At 56.3% G+C, this 19,131-nt stretch overlaps 1 protein-coding gene across 1 annotated transcript in view; it reads right to left on the bottom strand.

Moving 5' to 3' along the window:
- Positions 1-569: 569 nt before the first annotated feature.
- Positions 570-19,131, bottom strand: part of GLB1L2 (galactosidase beta 1 like 2) — a 46,223-nt gene continuing 27,661 nt past the window's right edge. The window contains exons 2-19 of the mRNA XM_075327666.1: positions 17,559-17,756; positions 17,101-17,169; positions 16,368-16,463; positions 14,862-14,970; positions 13,977-14,069; positions 11,194-11,275; positions 10,980-11,044; positions 10,528-10,612; positions 10,318-10,455; positions 9,727-9,807; positions 8,750-8,856; positions 7,203-7,349; positions 6,236-6,307; positions 5,944-6,022; positions 2,771-2,858; positions 1,763-1,874; positions 1,312-1,428; positions 570-807 (exon numbers count right to left, since the gene is read on the bottom strand). Of these exons, the coding sequence (XP_075183781.1) occupies positions 721-807; positions 1,312-1,428; positions 1,763-1,874; positions 2,771-2,858; positions 5,944-6,022; positions 6,236-6,307; positions 7,203-7,349; positions 8,750-8,856; positions 9,727-9,807; positions 10,318-10,455; positions 10,528-10,612; positions 10,980-11,044; positions 11,194-11,275; positions 13,977-14,069; positions 14,862-14,970; positions 16,368-16,463; positions 17,101-17,169; positions 17,559-17,756 (1,825 nt within the window). The 3' untranslated portion in view covers positions 570-720. The remainder of the gene's footprint in view (positions 808-1,311; positions 1,429-1,762; positions 1,875-2,770; positions 2,859-5,943; positions 6,023-6,235; positions 6,308-7,202; positions 7,350-8,749; positions 8,857-9,726; positions 9,808-10,317; positions 10,456-10,527; positions 10,613-10,979; positions 11,045-11,193; positions 11,276-13,976; positions 14,070-14,861; positions 14,971-16,367; positions 16,464-17,100; positions 17,170-17,558; positions 17,757-19,131) is intronic.

Here is a 19,131-nt window from a genome sequence, read left to right on the forward strand (position 1 = left end):
CAGAGCGAGGCAGGCCGGACAGAGACCAGAGCGAGGCAGGCCGGACAGAGACCAGAGCGAGGCAGGCCGGACAGAGACCAGAGCGAGGCAGGCCGGACAGAGACCAGAGCGAGGCAGGCCGGACAGAGACCAGAGCGAGGCAGGCCGGACAGAGACCAGAGCGAGGCAGGCCGGACAGAGACCAGAGCGAGGCAGGCCGGACAGAGACCAGAGGGACTGTAGGGACAGACGGACGGAGGGAGGCAGGCCGGACAGAGACCAGAGCGAGGCAGGCCGGACAGAGACCAGAGCGAGGCAGGCCGGACAGAGACCAGAGGGACTGTAGGGACAGACGGACGGAGGGAGGCAGGCCGGACAGAGACCAGAGGGAGGCAGGACGGACAGAGAGTAGAGGGACTGTAGGGACAGACGGACGGAGGGAGGCAGGATGGACAGAGAGTAGAGAGACTGTAGGGACAGACGGATGGACAGAGCAACTGGAGGGAGGGACAGGTGGATGGACAGAGAGGCTGGATAGAAAGACAAAGGGACTGGAGGGAAGGAGGCCAGCAGGACACAGAGAGGGACAGAGAGAGAGCAACTAGGACTGGAGGGAGGCTGGACAGACGGAGCGAGAGATTGGAGGCTGGACGGAGAGAGGGGCTGGATGGAGGTTGGCCCACACACTGGCTGCCATTCATTACTTCCCAGTTGCTCCTTGTACAGTAGCAGTTGCTCCAATTAATCCACGTACTGGGTCCTTCCCAGATGAGGAGAGTCCACAGAATATAAGGAGTTGCCGACTTCTTCCTCTTCAAATATTGTTATCTGCAAAACAAATTAATAAACAAAAAACACTGGAGGGAGCCTTAACAGAAGAGCCAAGGAGCGGGCAGCACTGAATTATTAGGGGGCAGCACTGAATTATTAGGGGGCAGCACTGAATTATTAGGGGGCAGCACTGAATTATTAGGGGGCAGCACTGAATTATTAGGGGGCAGCACTGAATTATTAGGGGGCAGCACTGAATTATTAGGGGGCAGCACTGAATTATTAGGGGGCAGCACTGAATTATTAGGGGGCAGCACTGAATTATTAGGGGGCAGCACTGAATTCGATAGTCATGTGACCGGGTTCAGTAATCATTGGGTATTACAGGGCTCGCAGTCACATCAGCCCCGGTGGGGTTCACGGTCTCCAGTGCACAGCGGAGGATCACTCATGTAACGCGGCAGCCGGAGCGTGAGACTCTAGATCCTCTGGTTATAGGATTCCCCGAACCCCACAGATGAGAGGGACCGGGACCGAGCGTCGGAGGATGAAGCTACTCACCGTATTCACGCCCAGCCATAGCCAGGATCCCGGCAAATACAGGGTCTCTTGAGGGCCGAGATCCCAGTATCGGCCCAGATTCTTCCCATTTACAAACACCACGCCTTTCTTCCAGCCCTGTAACAGAGGAATATAATCGAGGGGTCAGGTCAGGACACACAGACAAGGAGGCCACGCCGCAGGAGGCCACACAGGAGGCCACACAGGAGGCCACACAGGAGCGGCGTCCATAGTGGGCGATTGTGCAGATTTGATACATTGCCTTCCTCATTATAGAATGATCCAGTATATCGGAGTCCGGCACGGTGACCCCCGCCGAGTGCAGAACCAAATCCCCAAATACACAGGCACATGCCCATCAGATGTTCGGCCCCCCCTTGTCACCGTTGCATCACGGTGCCGGGACGAGGGGGGCTGCGGACCCCCGGCTATAATTTGCAGGCTGGTTTACCTTCATAGACAGGTAGGTGTCCCCCGGGGCGTAGGTGACCTGCAGCGCCCCCTGGCAGAATACCGGACCCTTCTTCTCCTCACTCACATCCGACCAGTGGATGTTGTCGATACTTGTATAAAACAGAAGGAGACGGTGACACCGGGGGCCGTGTAGTGCGCACAAGCCCCCCCAACCCAGCACAAATTCCCCCATACCCCTGAACTGCCCTGTGATCCACGCCGCTGCAGCTTCCAAATGCTGAAGCCGCTTCCTCAGGGACGGGCAGAACAGGGGAAATGTGGAACCATACAGCGCATGAAATGGAGCAGCACTGACGACCCAAGCGCTGCGCTCATCCCCACCAACAGCCACTGGCTCTATGGTCCTAGAGAAGGCGGCTCCAGCACCTGGGCATGGAGTGTGCAGCAGAGGACCGGACCCGGGGACGATGGGGCGTACAGCAGAGGACCGGACCCGGGGACGATGGGGCGTACAGTAGAGGACCGGACCCGGGGACGATGGGGCGTACAGCAGAGGACCGGACCCGGGGACGATGGGGCGTACAGTAGAGGACCGGACCTGGGGACGATGGGGCGTACAGTAGAGGACCGGACCCGGGGACGATGGGGGTGTGCAGCAGAGGACCGGACCCGGGGACGATGGGGCGTACAGCAGAGGACCGGACCCGGGGACGATGGGGCGTACAGCAGAGGACCGGACCCGGGGACGATGGGGCGTACAGCAGAGGACCGGACCCGGGGACGATGGGGCGTCCAGCAGAGGACCGGACCCGGGGACGATGGGGCGTACAGTAGAGGACCGGACCCGGGGACGATGGGGCGTGCAGCAGAGGACCGGACCCGGGGACGATGGGGCGTCCAGCAGAGGACCGGACCCGGGGACGATGGGGCGTCCAGCAGAGGACCGGACCCGGGGACGATGGGGCGTCCAGCAGAGGACCGGACCCGGGGACGATGGGGCGTACAGCAGAGGACCGGACCCGGGGACGATGGTGGCCGCTCTCACCTGGTGATGAAAGTGGAGTTCATATCCAGACTGTAGATCTTGTAATTCCTCAGGGGAACATCTCTGAGGAAAACGTCACCAACAAGTCCTGGGTCACAGCAAAAAGAAACAGGGGCGAAGATTAACGACAGGACAGTCAGACGGCGGCAGATTAGTAATGATGGCTGGAAAGACCCCTCATAGGCTCATTCAACCATCTCAGACCAAGAGGAAAAGAGTGGTCACAATGTGCAGGGGGCACATACATAGCCAGGGAGGGGGGGGTGGGGGGGTGGGGGGGTCACAATGTGCAGGGGGCACATACATAGCCAGGGAGGGGGGGGGGGGGTCACAATGTGCAGGGGGCACATACATAGCCAGGGAGGAGGGGGGGGGTCACAATGTGCAGGGGGCACATACATAGCCAGGGAGGAGGGGGGGGGGTCACAATGTGTAGGGGGCACATACATAGCCAGGGAGGGGGGGGGGGGTCACAATGTGCAGGGGGCACATACATAGCCAGGGAGGAGGGGGGGGTCACAATGTGCAGGGGGCACATACATAGCCAGGGAGGGGGGGGGGGTCACAATGTGCAGGGGGCACATACATAGCCAGGGAGGGGGGAGGGTCACAATGTGTAGGGGGCACATACATAGCCAGGGAGGGGGGAGGGTCACAATGTGTAGGGGGCACATACATAGCCAGGGAGGGGGGGGGGTCACAATGTGTAGGGGGCACATACACAGCCAGGAGGGGGGGGGGGGGTCACAATGTGCAGGGGGCACATACACAGCCAGGAGGGGGGGGGGGGGTCTCACAATGTGCAGGGGGCACATACATAGCCAGGGAGGAAGGGGGTCACAATGTGTAGGGGGCACATACACAGCCGGGGAGGAAGGGGATGGGGCACAATGTGCAGGGGGCACATACATAGCCAGGGAGGAAGGGGGGGGGGGGGGTCACAATGTGCAGGGGGCACATACATAGCCGGGGAGGAAGGGGGGGGGGGGTGTCACAATGTGCAGGGGGCACATACATAGCCAGGGAGGAAGGGGGGGGGGTCACAATGTGCAGGGGGCACATACATAGCCAGGGAGGAAGGGGAAGGGGGGGTCACAATGTGCAGGGGGCACATACATAGCCAGGGAGGAAGGGGGGGGGGGTCACAATGTGCAGGGGGGCACATACATAGCCGGGGAGGAAGGGGGCACAATGTGCAGGGGGCACATACACAGCCAGGGAGGAAGGGGGAGGGGGGGGTCACAATGTGCAGGGGGCACATACATAGCCAGGGAGGAAGGGGGGGGGGGGGGTCACAATGTGCAGGGGGCACATACACAGCCAGGGAGGAAGGGGGAGGGGGGGTCACAATGTGCAGGGGGCACATACATAGCCAGGGAGGAAGGGGGGGGGGGGTGTCACAATGTGCAGGGGGCACATACATAGCCGGGGAGGAAGGGGAGGGGGCACATACATAGCCAGGGAGGAAGGGGAGGGGGCACAATGTGCAGGGGGCACATGCATAGCCAGGGAGGAAGGGGGGGGGGGTCACAATGTGCATGGGGCACATACATAGCCAGGGAGGAAGGGGAGGGGGGGTGTCACAATGTGCAGGAGGCACATACATAGCCGGGGAGGAAGGGGGGGGTCACAATGTGCAGGGGGCACATACATAGCCAGGGAGGAAGGGGAGGGGGGGTGTCACAATGTGCAGGGGGCACATACATAGCCAGGGAGGAAGGGGGGGGGTCACAATGTGCAGGGGGCACATACATAGCCGGGGAGGAAGGGGAGGGGGCACATACATAGCCGGGGAGGAAGGGGAGGGGGCACATACATAGCCAGGGAGGAAGGGGAGGGGGCACAATGTGCAGGGGGCACATGCATAGCCAGGGAGGAAGGGGGGGGGGGGGTCACAATGTGCATGGGGCACATACATAGCCAGGGAGGAAGGGGAGGGGGGGTGTCACAATGTGCAGGAGGCACATACATAGCCGGGGAGGAAGGGGGGGGGTCACAATGTGCAGGGGGCACATACATAGCCAGGGAGGAAGGGGAGGGGGGGGTGTCACAATGTGCAGGGGGCACATACATAGCCAGGGAGGAAGGGGGGGGGGTCACAATGTGCAGGGGGCACATACATAGCCAGGGAGGAAGGGGAGGGGGGGTGTCACAATGTGCAGGAGGCACATACATAGCCGGGGAGGAAGGGGGGGGGTCACAATGTGCAGGGGGCACATACATAGCCAGGGAGGAAGGGGAGGGGGGGTGTCACAATGTGCAGGGGGCACATACACAGCCTGGGAGGAAGGGGGTCACAATGTGCAGGGGGCACATACACAGCCTGGGAGGAAGGGGGTCACAATGTGCAGGGGGCACATACACAGCGCCAGTGGAGTTTAAGGTGCTTTTAGTTTGAGACCTCTCCCCCCTATAGGTTACTGATATCAGTAGTGGAGGAGGAAAGTGGTGCAGCCCAGTACACTGTAGTGGCCGCACATGGCACCTGTACAGCAGAGAGCTGCAGTACCACTCATGGCCACTACACAATGTACGGTGCAGTGCCACCTCCAGTCCCGTCAACCAGTGGATCAGCCGGGAGCCAACATTAAAGGGAATCTGTTACCAGGTTTTTAGACCAGCATAATGTAGAGACAGAGATCCTGATTCCAGAGGTATTTCACTCACTGTGCTGATAAAATCGCTGATTAATCAGCAGGAGATTATCATTACAGGACTACTTGATCTGCTGCAGGTAGTCCAGCTTATTCATGAGCTCTGTATAATCGCTAGATCTGCAGCAGAGAAAACAGTGATTTTATCAAAATGAGAGCAAACAGCTCAGTAAGTGACACATCACTGGAATCAGGGTCTCTGTCTCTACATTATGCTGCTCTCAGATGGGGGTGCAAAAACCTGATGACAGATTCCCTTTAATCTTGATGACTTATTCTTAAAATAGATGAAGGTTTCGGAAAACCCTTTTAATAACAAGTCTGTGCGGGGAGCGCCCCCCGGTGGGGAGTACAGGCAGATGAATGATGGGCACAGTTGTTCTTCCCTATATATTAATCCTCTGGATATGGACTCTTCGGTCTCCGGTTATGAAGAGCTCCGGGGCTCTGTTATATCTTGTATGCTGGGACTTGTAGTCCCCTCGCAGATCTACAGCTGTAGATTTCTTCCTCTTATACCTTTGCGCTGATCATTTATTCGGACTCCGTAATTTACTCGGCCGCAGTTTTCCACTAATATTCGCAGCTTTCTGTAACCCTGAAAACAGAAAATAAAAGCCGGATCAGTGCAAACCGCGATATTACATATAAAGCGCTGCGCCTTCCGCCATGCCGTGTGCTGATAGGTGAGTGGCGCCATTTACACCGCGTCGCGTCTTATTAGCTCGGATTTTCAGGCCGCAGTCGCCATGATCTTACGGCTCTGTTCTCGGTCCTGTACACACGGCCATGACGGATGCAGTTTACTTACCGGGACCTCCGCGATGTCCAGCTCCGTGTTCTTATAATCTACGAATCCCACGGACTGACCACTGACAAAGACCTGCAAACCAAGGGGGAAACTGGACAGAATCTGCACAGAACATGGAGACAACCGACCACCAGAGGCGCAAAAGTGCTGGATATGGTCCCTAATGGCAAGAAGCCACAGCGGACATGCTGGAGAATCAGGGCAACCGGATCAGGACTGCCGGTGACCTAGGCCGGATTGGTAAGGATGACCCGGGTGACCGGGTGTGGGGCAAGGTTTTCCTCAACACCTTCCCTCTGCGGGATGTAACGGTGTATCAGGGTGCAGGTATAAAGAGCTGAGGCCTCTCTATACAGGGCAGGAGGCAGCTGTGTTATACAGCCAGCACCTGCCTGCAACAGCAGCGAGCAGAGAAAGCTCCGATCACTACTGCTTAAGGCTGAAATGTGTCGGTCAGTGTCTGGCAGCGATGCGATCTAGGTGGGGTGGCCATCAGACCCCCCGCAATGTGCCCACATGTGGCCCGCTGAAGTCCTCCACTGCCATTGTGGCACTGCTGTGAAGCCTGGTCCCTGCCTGGGCTTCATAGGACATCATTTGTTTTATATGCTGCAGTACGGCGGGCTGAAGACCCCTAGAAAGACTAAAAAAATAAACGGATGTCGGGGACGGGGATATAAAAATGTTTTGGCAAATGAAGCAAAGTGCAGGGAAAATGAAAATTGGGTAAATCATTACATTAGGTCAATCAGTAGCGCTGCAGACAATCACTGAGCTCAGCAGCTCTAAGCTTTAGGATTGGCTGCAGCGCTGCTGACATGAAATCATCAACCACAGAGACTGGGGCAGCACCATTCAACCCTGGACCTGGGAAGGGTGAGTAAAGCACAGTGGGTTTGAGCTCAACCGCAAACTGCGCCTGGTGACAGAGCCTTTCTAAAACAGGAAACATAGCCTGCGTCCTCACCTGAGCGCGGTCACGGACATTTCCTCTGGTCTGGAACCTTCCGCCGCCGTAGATGACGGTCTCATACAGGGTGTAGCCGTAGGACTGGCCGTTTCCTTCGTTCACCGGCAGGTTCTCCATATTCACTGGAAGCTCAGATTTAAATGGCTGCAGACACAGGAGGCACCGGGTTATATCGGAGGTTATAAGCGTTTACCGTTTTGTGTACACAGCTCCAACGTCAGTATGTGCAACGGGCAAAAGGTCATTGAGAAAAGCCACAAAGGTCCGCAGCATCAGACGACACCAGCTGTTTGTAGTCTGTAACTATGGAGACAAGTCCGCACCAGTCTCCTCTGCCGTCATGTCCTGGGTATATAATATATATATATATATATACACACACACATATATATTACGGGCGTCCTCGGGTGGCGTATACATATATCCTGTGTGTGGTTGGGCTGCACTCTTACCTCTCCGGTCAGCTGTAGGGCATCCTCAGGTGGAGTATACATATATCCATGTGGTGGGGCTGCGCTCCTACCTCTCCGGTCAGCTGTAGGGCGTCCCTGGGTGGAGTAAACATATATCCCACGTGTGGTGGGGCTGCGCTCCTACCTCTCCGGTCAGCTGTAGGGCGTCCCCGGGTGGAGTATACATATATCCATGTGGTGGGGCTGCGCTCTTACCTCTCCGGTCAGCTGTAGGGCGTCCCCGGGTGGAGTATACATATATCCATGTGGTGGGGCTGCGCTCCTACCTCTCCGGTCAGCTGTAGGGCGTCCCCGGGTGGAGTATACATATATCCATGTGGTGGGGCTGCGCTCCTACCTCTCCGGTCAGCTGTAGGGCGTCCCCGGGTGGAGTATACATATATCCATGTGGTGGGGCTGCGCTCCTACCTCTCCGGTTAGCTGTAGGGCATCCCCGGGTGGAGTATACATATATCCTATATGTGGTGGGGCTGCGCTCTTACCTCTCCGGTCAGCTGTAGGGCATCCCCGGGTGGAGTATACATATATCCTATATGTGGTGGGGCTGCGCTCTTACCTCTCCGGTCAGCTGTAGGGCATCCCCGGGTGGAGTATACATATATCCTATATGTGGTGGGGCTGCGCTCTTACCTCTCCGGTCAGCTGTAGGGCATCCCCGGGTGGAGTATACATATATCCTATATGTGGTGGGGCTGCGCTCTTACCTCTCCGGTCAGCTGTAGGGCGTCCCTGGGTGGAATATACATATATCTTACGTGTGGTGGGGCTGCGCTCCTACCTCTCCGGTCAGCTGTAGGGCGTCCTCGGGTAGAGTATACATATATCCTGTGTGTGGTGGGGCCGCGCTCTTACCTCTCCGGTCAGCTGTAGGGCATCCTTGGGTGGAGTATACATATATCCATGTGGTGGGGCTGCACTCTTACCTCTCCGGTCAGCTGTAGGGCGTCCCCGGGTGGAGTATACATATATCCTGTGTGTGGTGGGGCCGCGCTCTTACCTCTCCGGTCAGCTGTAGGGCGTCCCCGGGTGGAGTATACATATATCCCACGTGTGGTGGGGCTGCACTCTTACCTCTCCGGTCAGCTGTAGGGCATCCCACAAGGACAGGCTGCGCTTCAGCGTCACGGCTCCGTACGTGGACTTCGTGATCAGAGCCGGAGGGGGGAGAAGCGGAGCAGCTGCAGGAGAAATATATATTATAGGCTTCCTTGTATAAAGCTGAACGGCTACAGGAGAGGGCAGAGATTATGTGACCCCAACCTCTGAGATGTACCCCAATTATTGGTCAAAGGCGAAGAACATTTCACACCCGAGGTCACTATTCGGTGATTGCACCACGACTACGTCACATGCAACTATGGCGCCATACACCACAAGCCTGACCAAGCCATGTGTGCGGGGGTCTCCCAAACCTCCGAGAGTGGGGGAGGCCAAAGAGGGACAGAGGAGAGCGGGGGAGGCCAAAGAGGGACAGAGGAGAGCGGGGGGGCCAAAGAGTGACAGAGGAGAGCGGGGGTAGGCCAACAAAGAGGGACAGAGGAGAGCGGGGGTAGGCCAACAAAGAGGGACAGAGGAGAGCGGGGGGAGGCCAACAAAGAGGGACAGAGGAAAGCGGGGGGAGGCCAAAGAGGGACAGAGGAGGGCGGGGGGAAACCAACAAAGAGGGACAGAGGAGAGCGGGGGGAGGCCAACAAAGAGGGACAGAGGAGAGCAGGGGGAGGCCAACAAAGAAGGACAGAGATGAGCGGGGGGGTGCAACAGGGTGGGACAGCGGAGAGCGGGGGGAGAGGGAGGCCAACAAAGAGGGACAGAGGAGAGGGGGGGGGAGGCCAACAAAGATGGACAGAGGAGGGCGGGTGGGAGGCCAACAAAGAGCAAAGAGGGACAGAGGAGAGGGGGGGGGGAGGAGGCCAACAAAGAGGGCCAGGGGAGGACAGAGAGGCGATGGTCCAGTCCTGCTGGTCGTGGCTGAGTGTCTGGTGACGGCTGTCACCTTACGGTAGCACCCGGTAGAACGACGCCCCCACATGGCCGGAGGCCGCACTTACGCTGCTGTTTGCTGAATAATTCCCGTAGTTTGAAGTACTTGGAGGTGTAATCCCCGGCCTCGGTCAGCGGGGCGTCATAATCTGGAGAGAACAGTCAATAATACCATTATACTATATCAGCGCGGTATAACGCAGCCTCCTACCAGACATTAACCCTTCAGGCACAATTCTCGCTACTTTCTAAACTTAAACTTGTTGATAACCAAGCAGCGCAGCGCTCCGGTCCCAGGGTTGTGCAGGGTTATTACAGCTGAGCTCCATTGAAGTGTATGGGAATGTGCTGCAGTACCGCTCACAACCTGTAGACGGGGGAAGGGGGGGGCGCATTGTTTTTGGAAGCAGTCAGCCATATTTTTCTAATGCTGACCAATCTCCTTAAACCACCAGGTCACAATCTCTGCTCCTCGCTGCCTTTGGCATGAAGTGTCACAGAGCGAGACTGCAGCTGCATCTCCCTCCTCCCTGTTTTTTTAATGATTGAGGAAGTATGTAAACTAAGTGTCTTGTAAGAATACCCGAGCCCCAGTCAGTGTCACAGATGGCGTCAGTCAGGTTCCTGCCCGGACTCCATCCCCTGCACCTCGTCCTTACCGTAGCTGGTGACGTCGGCGCGGTATTCGTGGAAGTGCAGCGCTCCGTTCATGAACCCAAAGTTGGTGCCGCCATGAAACATGTAGAGATTAATGGAGGCTCCTTTTTTCAGCACGTCAGACACGGTGGACACCATCTCTGAGGAGACAGAGGACGTAACGACCGGCCTCGCACGGATCAGATATCGGGCCTCAGAGAATCGTTACTTACGGTCAACATCAAAGACGTGATGATCCCCTCCCCAGTAGTCAAACCACCCGGTCCAGTACTCCATCACCATCACCGGCTTGTTACCCTGCGAGGGCGAGAGAGAGGCCGTTATACTCGCCGATCTCTAGGGAGGAGGACCTGCGGCGGGGCCCGGACCTGCGCTGGGGCCCGGACCTGCGCTGGGGCCCGGACCTGCGGCGGGGCCCGGACCTGCGGGTGTAATATGGCCCCTATACGGCTGAGAGCACAAGCCCTGATCCTTGCAGGTGTATAGCACACTAGTGTGTGTGACCGCTGACCGGTCGGCCGGGCTGTCACCGCTTGCTTGCTGTTGTCAGATCTGTTCGTCACTCAGCGCTCGCAATGTTTGCCGACCACTTGTACATTTTCCCTCCGCGGTCGGTGAGAAGTGCGCGGCGCCAGACAAGGAGCGGCTGACACGTGTGCCTTACCTGGATGGACTCGAGATACGTGAAGAGGACGGGCTCAATCTTCTGGAAATTGATGGTGGCCAGGACTGCAAGAGAAAAGCAGGGTTAATCCCGGGACAAAAGGTGACAGGTGAGAAAAGCAGCGACATCGTCACCATGAAGCGCCACCGTAACCGCGTCCCAAAAAACCCCGTAAAAACTAGACATCTCATTGGTGGCTGATGGGTGGACCTACCGCCTTCCATGCTGCCCGAGCTGATCCCATCCTTATTATCGGAGGTCAGTAACGTCTCCACGATCCCACGACGTAGCAGAGCCTGCAGCGACAACGTGCAAGAAGCCGTCACCAGCCGCATAACAGAGCAATGGCCGCCACCGCCATAGGGAAGGCTGCGAAAGTATAAAACTGCTCATCCCCAACTGCCCGGCCCCAAATAGACAGAATGCAAGAAGACATGAAGACAAAGGTAACAAATCAATGCTACATGGAGACGCAGACATTTTTATGGTTTTTTTTGTTATTTTTTCCTCCTTCTCCTCTACTGTAAAGAGCCATAAACCTTTTTAGCGTCCGCTCCACTCGGCCGCACTAGGGTGTGTCTTCATGGAGGCCGGGCTATACTCACCATTCATTGTACCATAAAGGGGACTGAAAAGAGTGCAGCAAAAAGGAGAAATAAAAATGCAAATTCTGCCAGTGTTTTCATGGCATTCATCGTCCAGTAATAAAAATAACCTGGTAAATGAGACTCCAGGTGAGTGCGACCGCGGGGGACAGCGAAGAGGGACAGCGAAGAGGGACAGCAGGTGAGTGCGACCGCAAGGGACAGCGAAGAGGGAACGCAGGTGAGTGCGACCGCAGGGGACAGCGAAGAGGGACAGCAGGTGAGTGCGACCGTGGGGGACAGCGAAGAGGGACAGCAGGTGAGTGCGACCGCAAGGGACAGCGAAGAGGGAACACAGGTGAGTGCGACCGCAGGGGACAGCGAAGAGGGACAGCAGGTGAGTGCGACCGCAGGGGACAGCGAAGAGGGACAGCAAGTGAGTGCGATCGCAGGAGGCAGCGAAGAGGGACAGCAGGTGAGTGCGACCGCGGGGGACAGCGAAGAGGGACAGCGAAGAGGGACAGCAGGTGAGTGCGACCGCAAGGGACAGCAAAGAGGGACAGCAGGTGAGTGCAACCACAGGAGGCAGCGAAGAGGGGCAGCAGGTGAGTGCGACCACAGGAGGCAGCGAAGAGGGACAGCAGGTGAGTGCGACCGCAAGGGACAGCAAAGAGGGACAGCAGGTGAGTGCAACCGCAGGAGGCAGCGAAGAGGGACAGCAGGTGAGTGCGACCGCGGGGGACAGCGAAGAGGGACAGCGAAGAGGGACAGCAGGTGAGTGCGACCGCAAGGGACAGCAAAGAGGGACAGCAGGTGAGTGCAACCACAGGAGGCAGCGAAGAGGGACAGCAGGTGAGTGCGACCGCGGGGGACAGCGAAGAGGGACAGCGAAGAGGGACAGCAGGTGAGTGCGACCGCAAGGGACAGCAAAGAGGGACAGCAGGCGAGTGCGACCGCGGGGGACAGCGAAGAGGGACAGCAGGTGAGTGCGACCGCGGGGGACAGCGAAGAGGGACAGCAGGTGAGTGCGACCGCAGGGGACAGCGAAGAGGGACAGCAGGTGAGTGCGACCGCAGGGGACAGCGAAGAGGGACAGCAGGTGAGTGCGACCGCAGGGGACAGCGAAGAGGGACAGCAGGTGAGTGCAACCGCAGGAGGCAGCGAAGAGAAACAGCAGGTGAGTGCGACCGCGGGGGACAGCGAAGAGGGACAGCAGGTGAGTGCGACCGCAGGAGGCAGCGAAGAGAAACAGCAGGTGAGTGCAACCGCAGGAGGCAGCGAAGAGAAACAGCAGGTGAGTGCGACCGCGGGGGACAGCGAAGAGGGACAGCAGGTGAGTGCGACCGCAGGAGGCAGCGAAGAGAAACAGCAGGTGAGTGCAACCGCGGGGGACAGCGAAGAGGGACAGCAGGTGAGTGCGACCGCAAGGGACAGCGAAGAGGGAACGCAGGTGAGTGCGACCGCAGGGGACAGCGAAGAGGGACAGCAGGTGAGTGCAACCGCAGGAGGCAGCGAAGAGAAACAGCAGGTGAGTGCGACCGCGGGGGACAGCGAAGAGGGACAGCAGGTGAGTGCGACCGCAAGGGACAGCGAAGAGGGAACGCAGGTGAGTGCGACCGCAGGGGACAGCGAAGAGGGACAGCAGGTGAGTGCAACCGCAGGAAGCAGCGAAGAGAAACAGCAGGTGAGTGCGACCGCGGGGGACAGCGAAGAGGGACAGCAGGTGAGTGCGACCGCAGGAGACAGCGAAGAGGGACAGCAGGTGAGTGCGACCGCAGGGGACAGCGAAGAGGGACAGCAGGTGAGTGCAACCGCAGGGGACAGTGAACAGGGACAGCAGGTTTGTGGTGGAAGAAAAAAATCTGAGTTCTGTAAACAAAAAAAAAAAAACCTGTTCTGCGGCTCAGTACACACTGCAGGAACTGAATTTATAAAGGGTTTTTTTCCATTTTAAGGAAAAAATAAATAAATTGTGGCCTTAGTTGTCATTATTATACCACACAATGGACACCACAATGAAGGTAAGCCGCGTATTTGGCCTTTAATATGGCGCTATAAGGGTAATAGCGTCAGCTCCACCGCAGTTGTCACGTCATTGCTGCAGGGACGTACATGAAGACCAGCGGGGCTGACCGGAGCGGTGGGGCGGCAAAAACACTGGAAAACCAGAGAATCCATGGCAAGGTCTACAATAATCTCTGCATGTCAATCTCTGAATAATCTGCCCGACACATTGTACCAAACGCTCAGCACTTTTTCCAGACTGGACACAGCCGAGGTCCGGACTGGAGAGTTCGGATTCACTGATCCGGTATCTTGAGGGTGTAAAATGTGGAGGTGACCACATGATATTGAGGTGCGGGCGGTCACACGCAGAAGACGCCGGGGCTGTACGTCCGGAGGCCGCACTTACCGTCTTTATGAACTCCATGTAGTTGGCGTCCTTGGCGTACGAGCCGTACTCATTCTCCACTTGCACCGCGATTATCGGGCCCCCTCTGGAATACTGCGGGGGACACAGACACGTCTTACATTTAGGATTCCTAGAAATATCCTGTGGAGATTGAGGATTGTCCAGCGGGTGGGGAGGATGTGAATAAGCCCCTCCCACTGTGTGACACGTGCAGACCCCGCCACGGAGAATACGACAACCGTACACCACGGAGGAGGGGCGCAGATTCCCGTGATGAGACGGCACCGACCAAACCATACCACACACCGCGATAATCACCATCATCATTACAATCCGCTCATTCACAGACTGGACTTTTACGCACGAGACAGTGACAAATAGGTTTATAGTTTTTATTACTGAATGTGGAAGAGGCAATGAATAAGACTTTTATCTCAGGTGTGGGCGAGCGGAGTGTGAAGGAGGCTGGCGCACCGCTCATATTAATGGCTCAGCCAGCCCCCTTCATCACAGCTGATGTTTAGGAGGGAGCTGCACAATGAAGATCTATTGCCTCGGCCCCCGGTTTAGCCAGCGCTGACCCCCAACCCTGGGGGAGGAGATCAGTGAGAAGTGTAAAGTCTGAAGGTCGGTACACATGAAATGGATTTATATGTGGTGGATATTTTTTGGAGGTAACGTCACGACTGCAGCATGATGGATGAGATGTCACAAAACTGAGATCCGCAGCAAAAAAGTGATGTCAATGCAAAATCTGCACGGGGTCTGGCTAGTGGAAATTCTGCAGCGGATGCGACCCACGGGATCGTGGCCCTATACGAGTCACCGGAGCCTGGAAACAAATGGGGGCCCAGAGACATTGTAACATGGGGAAGGGGCGCTCACCTGGTGCCGGACCACCCTGGGGAGCAGCTGATCGAAGTAAGCCTCGGTGGCCTCCACGAAGCCCTTGTAGGTGGTCCGCAGCTGCATGTCCTTGTCCCGTAGTAACCAGCTATGGGAGACAGCGAGAGTTACAGGACCCCGGCCCAGGACGGTGGGAAACGTACAATTCTCATACCCGTCCTTTACACCTCGCCCCGAGTAAGAGACATCCCCCCAAACACCTGACTTCTCGACACCCTTAATATCTGGTGCAGTGGTGATAAAGCATCGGGCACGCGGCTGCCCTGGGAGCCGGCATCCTGCGGGGGATGTCATCCGGCTGTCGGCAGGGTGCCCAATACTCGCCGGCACGTGGGAAGCGTTGGGAAGGCCTAGGCTATGAATCATTTGTCCAGTATAATAATAATAAGATAATCTATCCTTTGAATGCTTTATGTATTGCTTCTCCATATATACCTAATTGAAATATTAACGGAATGTATAACCAAAACATATGCTCAGGGCGAAGTAGAATAAGTTTTAGTTCATGAATAAGTAACCGACATTCATGAATAGCAGAGATACTTATCTGTAGTTTCAAATAAGTAACTGACATTGTTCTATCCATCCTTTCCCAGGGGGCAATGCACCTAGGATTTCACTGTGTTGAGCGCCCTCGTTGGCTGCCGGCAGTGTTTTCTCTGGCTGGTCTCCCCGAGATCACTGATTGTTTTGTCTTGTTGGTCTACTAGGCATTGCTCCCACCTGGCCAGAATCCTACTCTACACTGATGAGAGGCAATACCCCGAAACAGCTGTCTGTGGATGGATACCCGGCCTTGGTATTTCCCTTGTCATATCTTTAAACTTGTCAAAGAGTTGGATATTGACTAAAAGGGCCACTTAATATGGTGGTTATGGTGGTCTCCTAAAAAGAGACACTCCTTGGCTAGGTCCTTCCCGGAGGGATATCTGGCTGGTTTCTGTGTCGAGACTCCTAACAGAGGCTCCACGGACTTTTTTGATTTGCATAATTGAAATATTAACGGAATGTATAACCAAAACAAATTATGCTCAGGGCTAAGTAGAATTAGAAGTTTTAGTTCATGAATAAGTAACTGACATTCTTGAATAGAAGAGATACTCATCTGTAGTTTCAAATAAGTACCTGACATTGTTCTATCCATAGGCTCTCGTCAATGCCCAGACACACAGGAAAAGCTTTACTAAAGAATGTTGCTCAAATAAGGGAATGAGCTAGACCAAAGCTAATTGGTTGGTTAAGAGACAATGCAGAAAAACTGTATAAGAATGTTATGCTTTGAATACAAGGGTTAGAAGACCTCTACTGTGCTTCTTCCAAACAGAGATACGTCTGTGTGGTCATTTCATCTGATTCAGATACATCTGCGCAGTTCTGATTCGGAATCCTCCTCCGAGACCCTGAGAGACCCGGAGGTCTCCCCTAACAGCGTCAGTGCTGATGTGACGGCAGAGGACATTGTCCAGTCCCCGTTCATGAACTCACCTCGGCAGCCCCCCGAGATCCCACTCTGAACAGATATAGGGTCCTGGACGTAAAATCACCCATAATCCCACTTCAGCGGCTGTGTCCAGATATGACCTGCAGGGGGCAGAGAAGAGGGTGGTATTGAGCAAGAAAACACAGACATCGATCAGAGCAGAGGAAAATAAACTAGGGGGTGGTGCCAGTGAGGGGGCCGATGTATGAGAAGAGTCAAGAGGCCCCCAATTAGGGTATGTGCTCACGATCTGGACCCACTGCATCTTGGATGTGGCGGGTCCCGACCTGCGAGGCCGCGAGTTTCCTCCGCAGGAGACTGCAGCTGCTCGTGCCCATGATCCGGGTTTGGGGCGCTGCATTCTCTATTCTCCCTGCGGAGGAGACCTGCCACTCCTCAGCAAAGAATAGACAAGCTGCAACTCGGGGAGCCGCACCGCAGGTCAGGTTACGCTGCGGGCCGCACACACACAGGGGGCAGGAGATTTCTAGAAACCCATCCACTGTGCTTGCACTGTACAATGCAGCGTTTTGGATGCAGGTGATACACGCTGTGAACCCGAATGGTGGGCACGCAGCCTTAGACTGCCGGCTGATCCCCCCCACATTGACCTACTCCCCTCGACCAACAGGTTAATGTTAGTGTTCCCTCATGCGTTAATGGCTGATAACAGAGAGCACAGATGAGAGGTCAGGTTATATCTCTGGGGCTCGCCCAGCACCGCAGATGTGACATTACCTGAGGTCCAGATTTCCAGAGAAGTCAAACTTGCCCCTCAGCGGCTCGTGCAGGTTCCAGGCTACGTATCTAGGACACATGGAGGGATCGTTACTGATCGGCTACATCACATGAGATACACACGGGGTATCACGGGGCAGTGCATTGTGGGGGCTCAGCAGTGGTCCGCGCGCTCCTCAGCCCCCATAACCATGGACGCCCGTGCTCTCAGGAGGCCACACGCTTTACAGATGGTCGGCTGTGCACCGTGACTGGTACGGGGCCGAATCGTCACTCAGAATCAGATCTGCACTCGCCCCATGAAAGTGAATGAGGTTCCAGGAACACCGCGCACGGGCGTGGAACGACTCCGCAGCTCCGGGTGTGAGCGGAGAGAAGAATATGTCGACCCGCATCAGGTGACACCATGCCGGCCTTTCATTGGCTGCGCCCCCGAGTCCCCGCCATATGGTACGTACGTGGTGAGCGTGTTCAGTCCGCACGCCTTCATCTTCATCATGCGGTCCTTCCAGTATTCTTTAGGGATCCGGAAATAGTGCATAGACCCTCCAAGGATCCTCAGCGGCTCCCCCTCCAGCGAGAACTGCCCATCCTCGGCCAGCAGACCGTCACGGGGGCCCCACATCCTGAAGGAGAAGGAGTCCTGGAGGTACGGCCTGCGGGAAAGACATGCAGAACGCTACCTGAAATACTCTGTGCTGCTGAAGGGGATCTGCTCAGCTATATAACCCTGAGTGTGCACTCCACAGGCTCGGCACACCCCTCTCCTGAAATACTCTGTGCTGCTGGAGGGATCTGCTCTGCTATATAACCCCGAGTGTGCACTCCACAGGCTCGGCACACCCCTCTCCTGAAATACTCTGTGCTGCTGGAGGGATCTGCTCAGCTATATAACCCTGAGTGTGCACTCCACAGGCTCGGCTCACCGCTCTCCTGAAATACTCTGTGCTGCTGGAGGGATCTGCTCAGCTATATAACCCCGAGAGTGCACTCCACAGGCTCGGCTCACCGCTCTCCTGAAATACTCTGTGCTGCTGAAGGGATCTGCTCAGCTATATAACCCTGAGTGTTACGTCCACAGTTTCGGCACTCACCTCTCCTGAAACGCTCTGTGCTGCTGGGGAAAGGGGGAGGATATCTAGTCTGCTATATAACCCTCAGTGTGACCTCCACAGGCTCGGCTCACCACTCTCCTGAAATACTCTGTGCTGCTGGAGGAATCTGCTCTGCTATATAACCCAGAGTGTGCACTCCACAGGCTCGGCTCACCGCTTTCCTGAAATACTCTGTGCTGCTGAAGGGGATCTGCTCAGCTATATAACCCAGAGCGTGCACTCCACAGGCTTGGCTCACCGCTTTCCTGAAATACTCTGTGCTGCTGGAGGGATCTGCTCAGCTAGATAACCCTGAGTGTTACGTCCACAGGCTCGACACTCCCCTCTCCTGACATACTCTGTGCTGCTGAGAGAACCATGCACCTCTGTCTGTATCTCCCAGCCTGCGTTCTCTACTCGAGCCCCGTATTCACTGCTGCTGAGGAATCTGCACCTTCCAAAAGCCAAGCCCTCGCCTGTGCTGAAATACTCTGTGCTGCCCACATTACTCCCCCATGTACAGTATGTGCCGCACCGTGCCCGGAGTCTCCCCCCGCTGTACCGAGCGCACAGTGTCTGCAGGTCCAAGTACTCCGCACAACTCCTCTCATATCTTATCACAGAAGTCAATGGTCAATGTCCAAGGCAAAAGGGGGCGGGGAGGGGGGGGGGGACTCCTCAAGGCTTCTTACAGCCATTAACAGTTTGATCAGAAAATTTTCGGATGCCGAATCATGTAGGAAGGCTGGAAGATAAGAGGGTCACTGCCGAGACCCCCAGAGAGCGCGAAAACAGCTGTACATAAAGACCCTCCACAGCGCTGCACTCACCGTCTATGGCCTGCCGGAGACACGGAGCACAGCGCTGCACTCACCGTCAATGGCTTGCCGGAGACACGGAGCACAGCGCTGCACTCACCGTCTATGGCCTGCCGGAG

The sequence above is a fragment of the Anomaloglossus baeobatrachus genome, chromosome 11 (genome assembly GCF_048569485.1).
Source record: "Anomaloglossus baeobatrachus isolate aAnoBae1 chromosome 11, aAnoBae1.hap1, whole genome shotgun sequence".
Lineage (NCBI taxonomy): Eukaryota > Metazoa > Chordata > Amphibia > Anura > Aromobatidae > Anomaloglossus > Anomaloglossus baeobatrachus.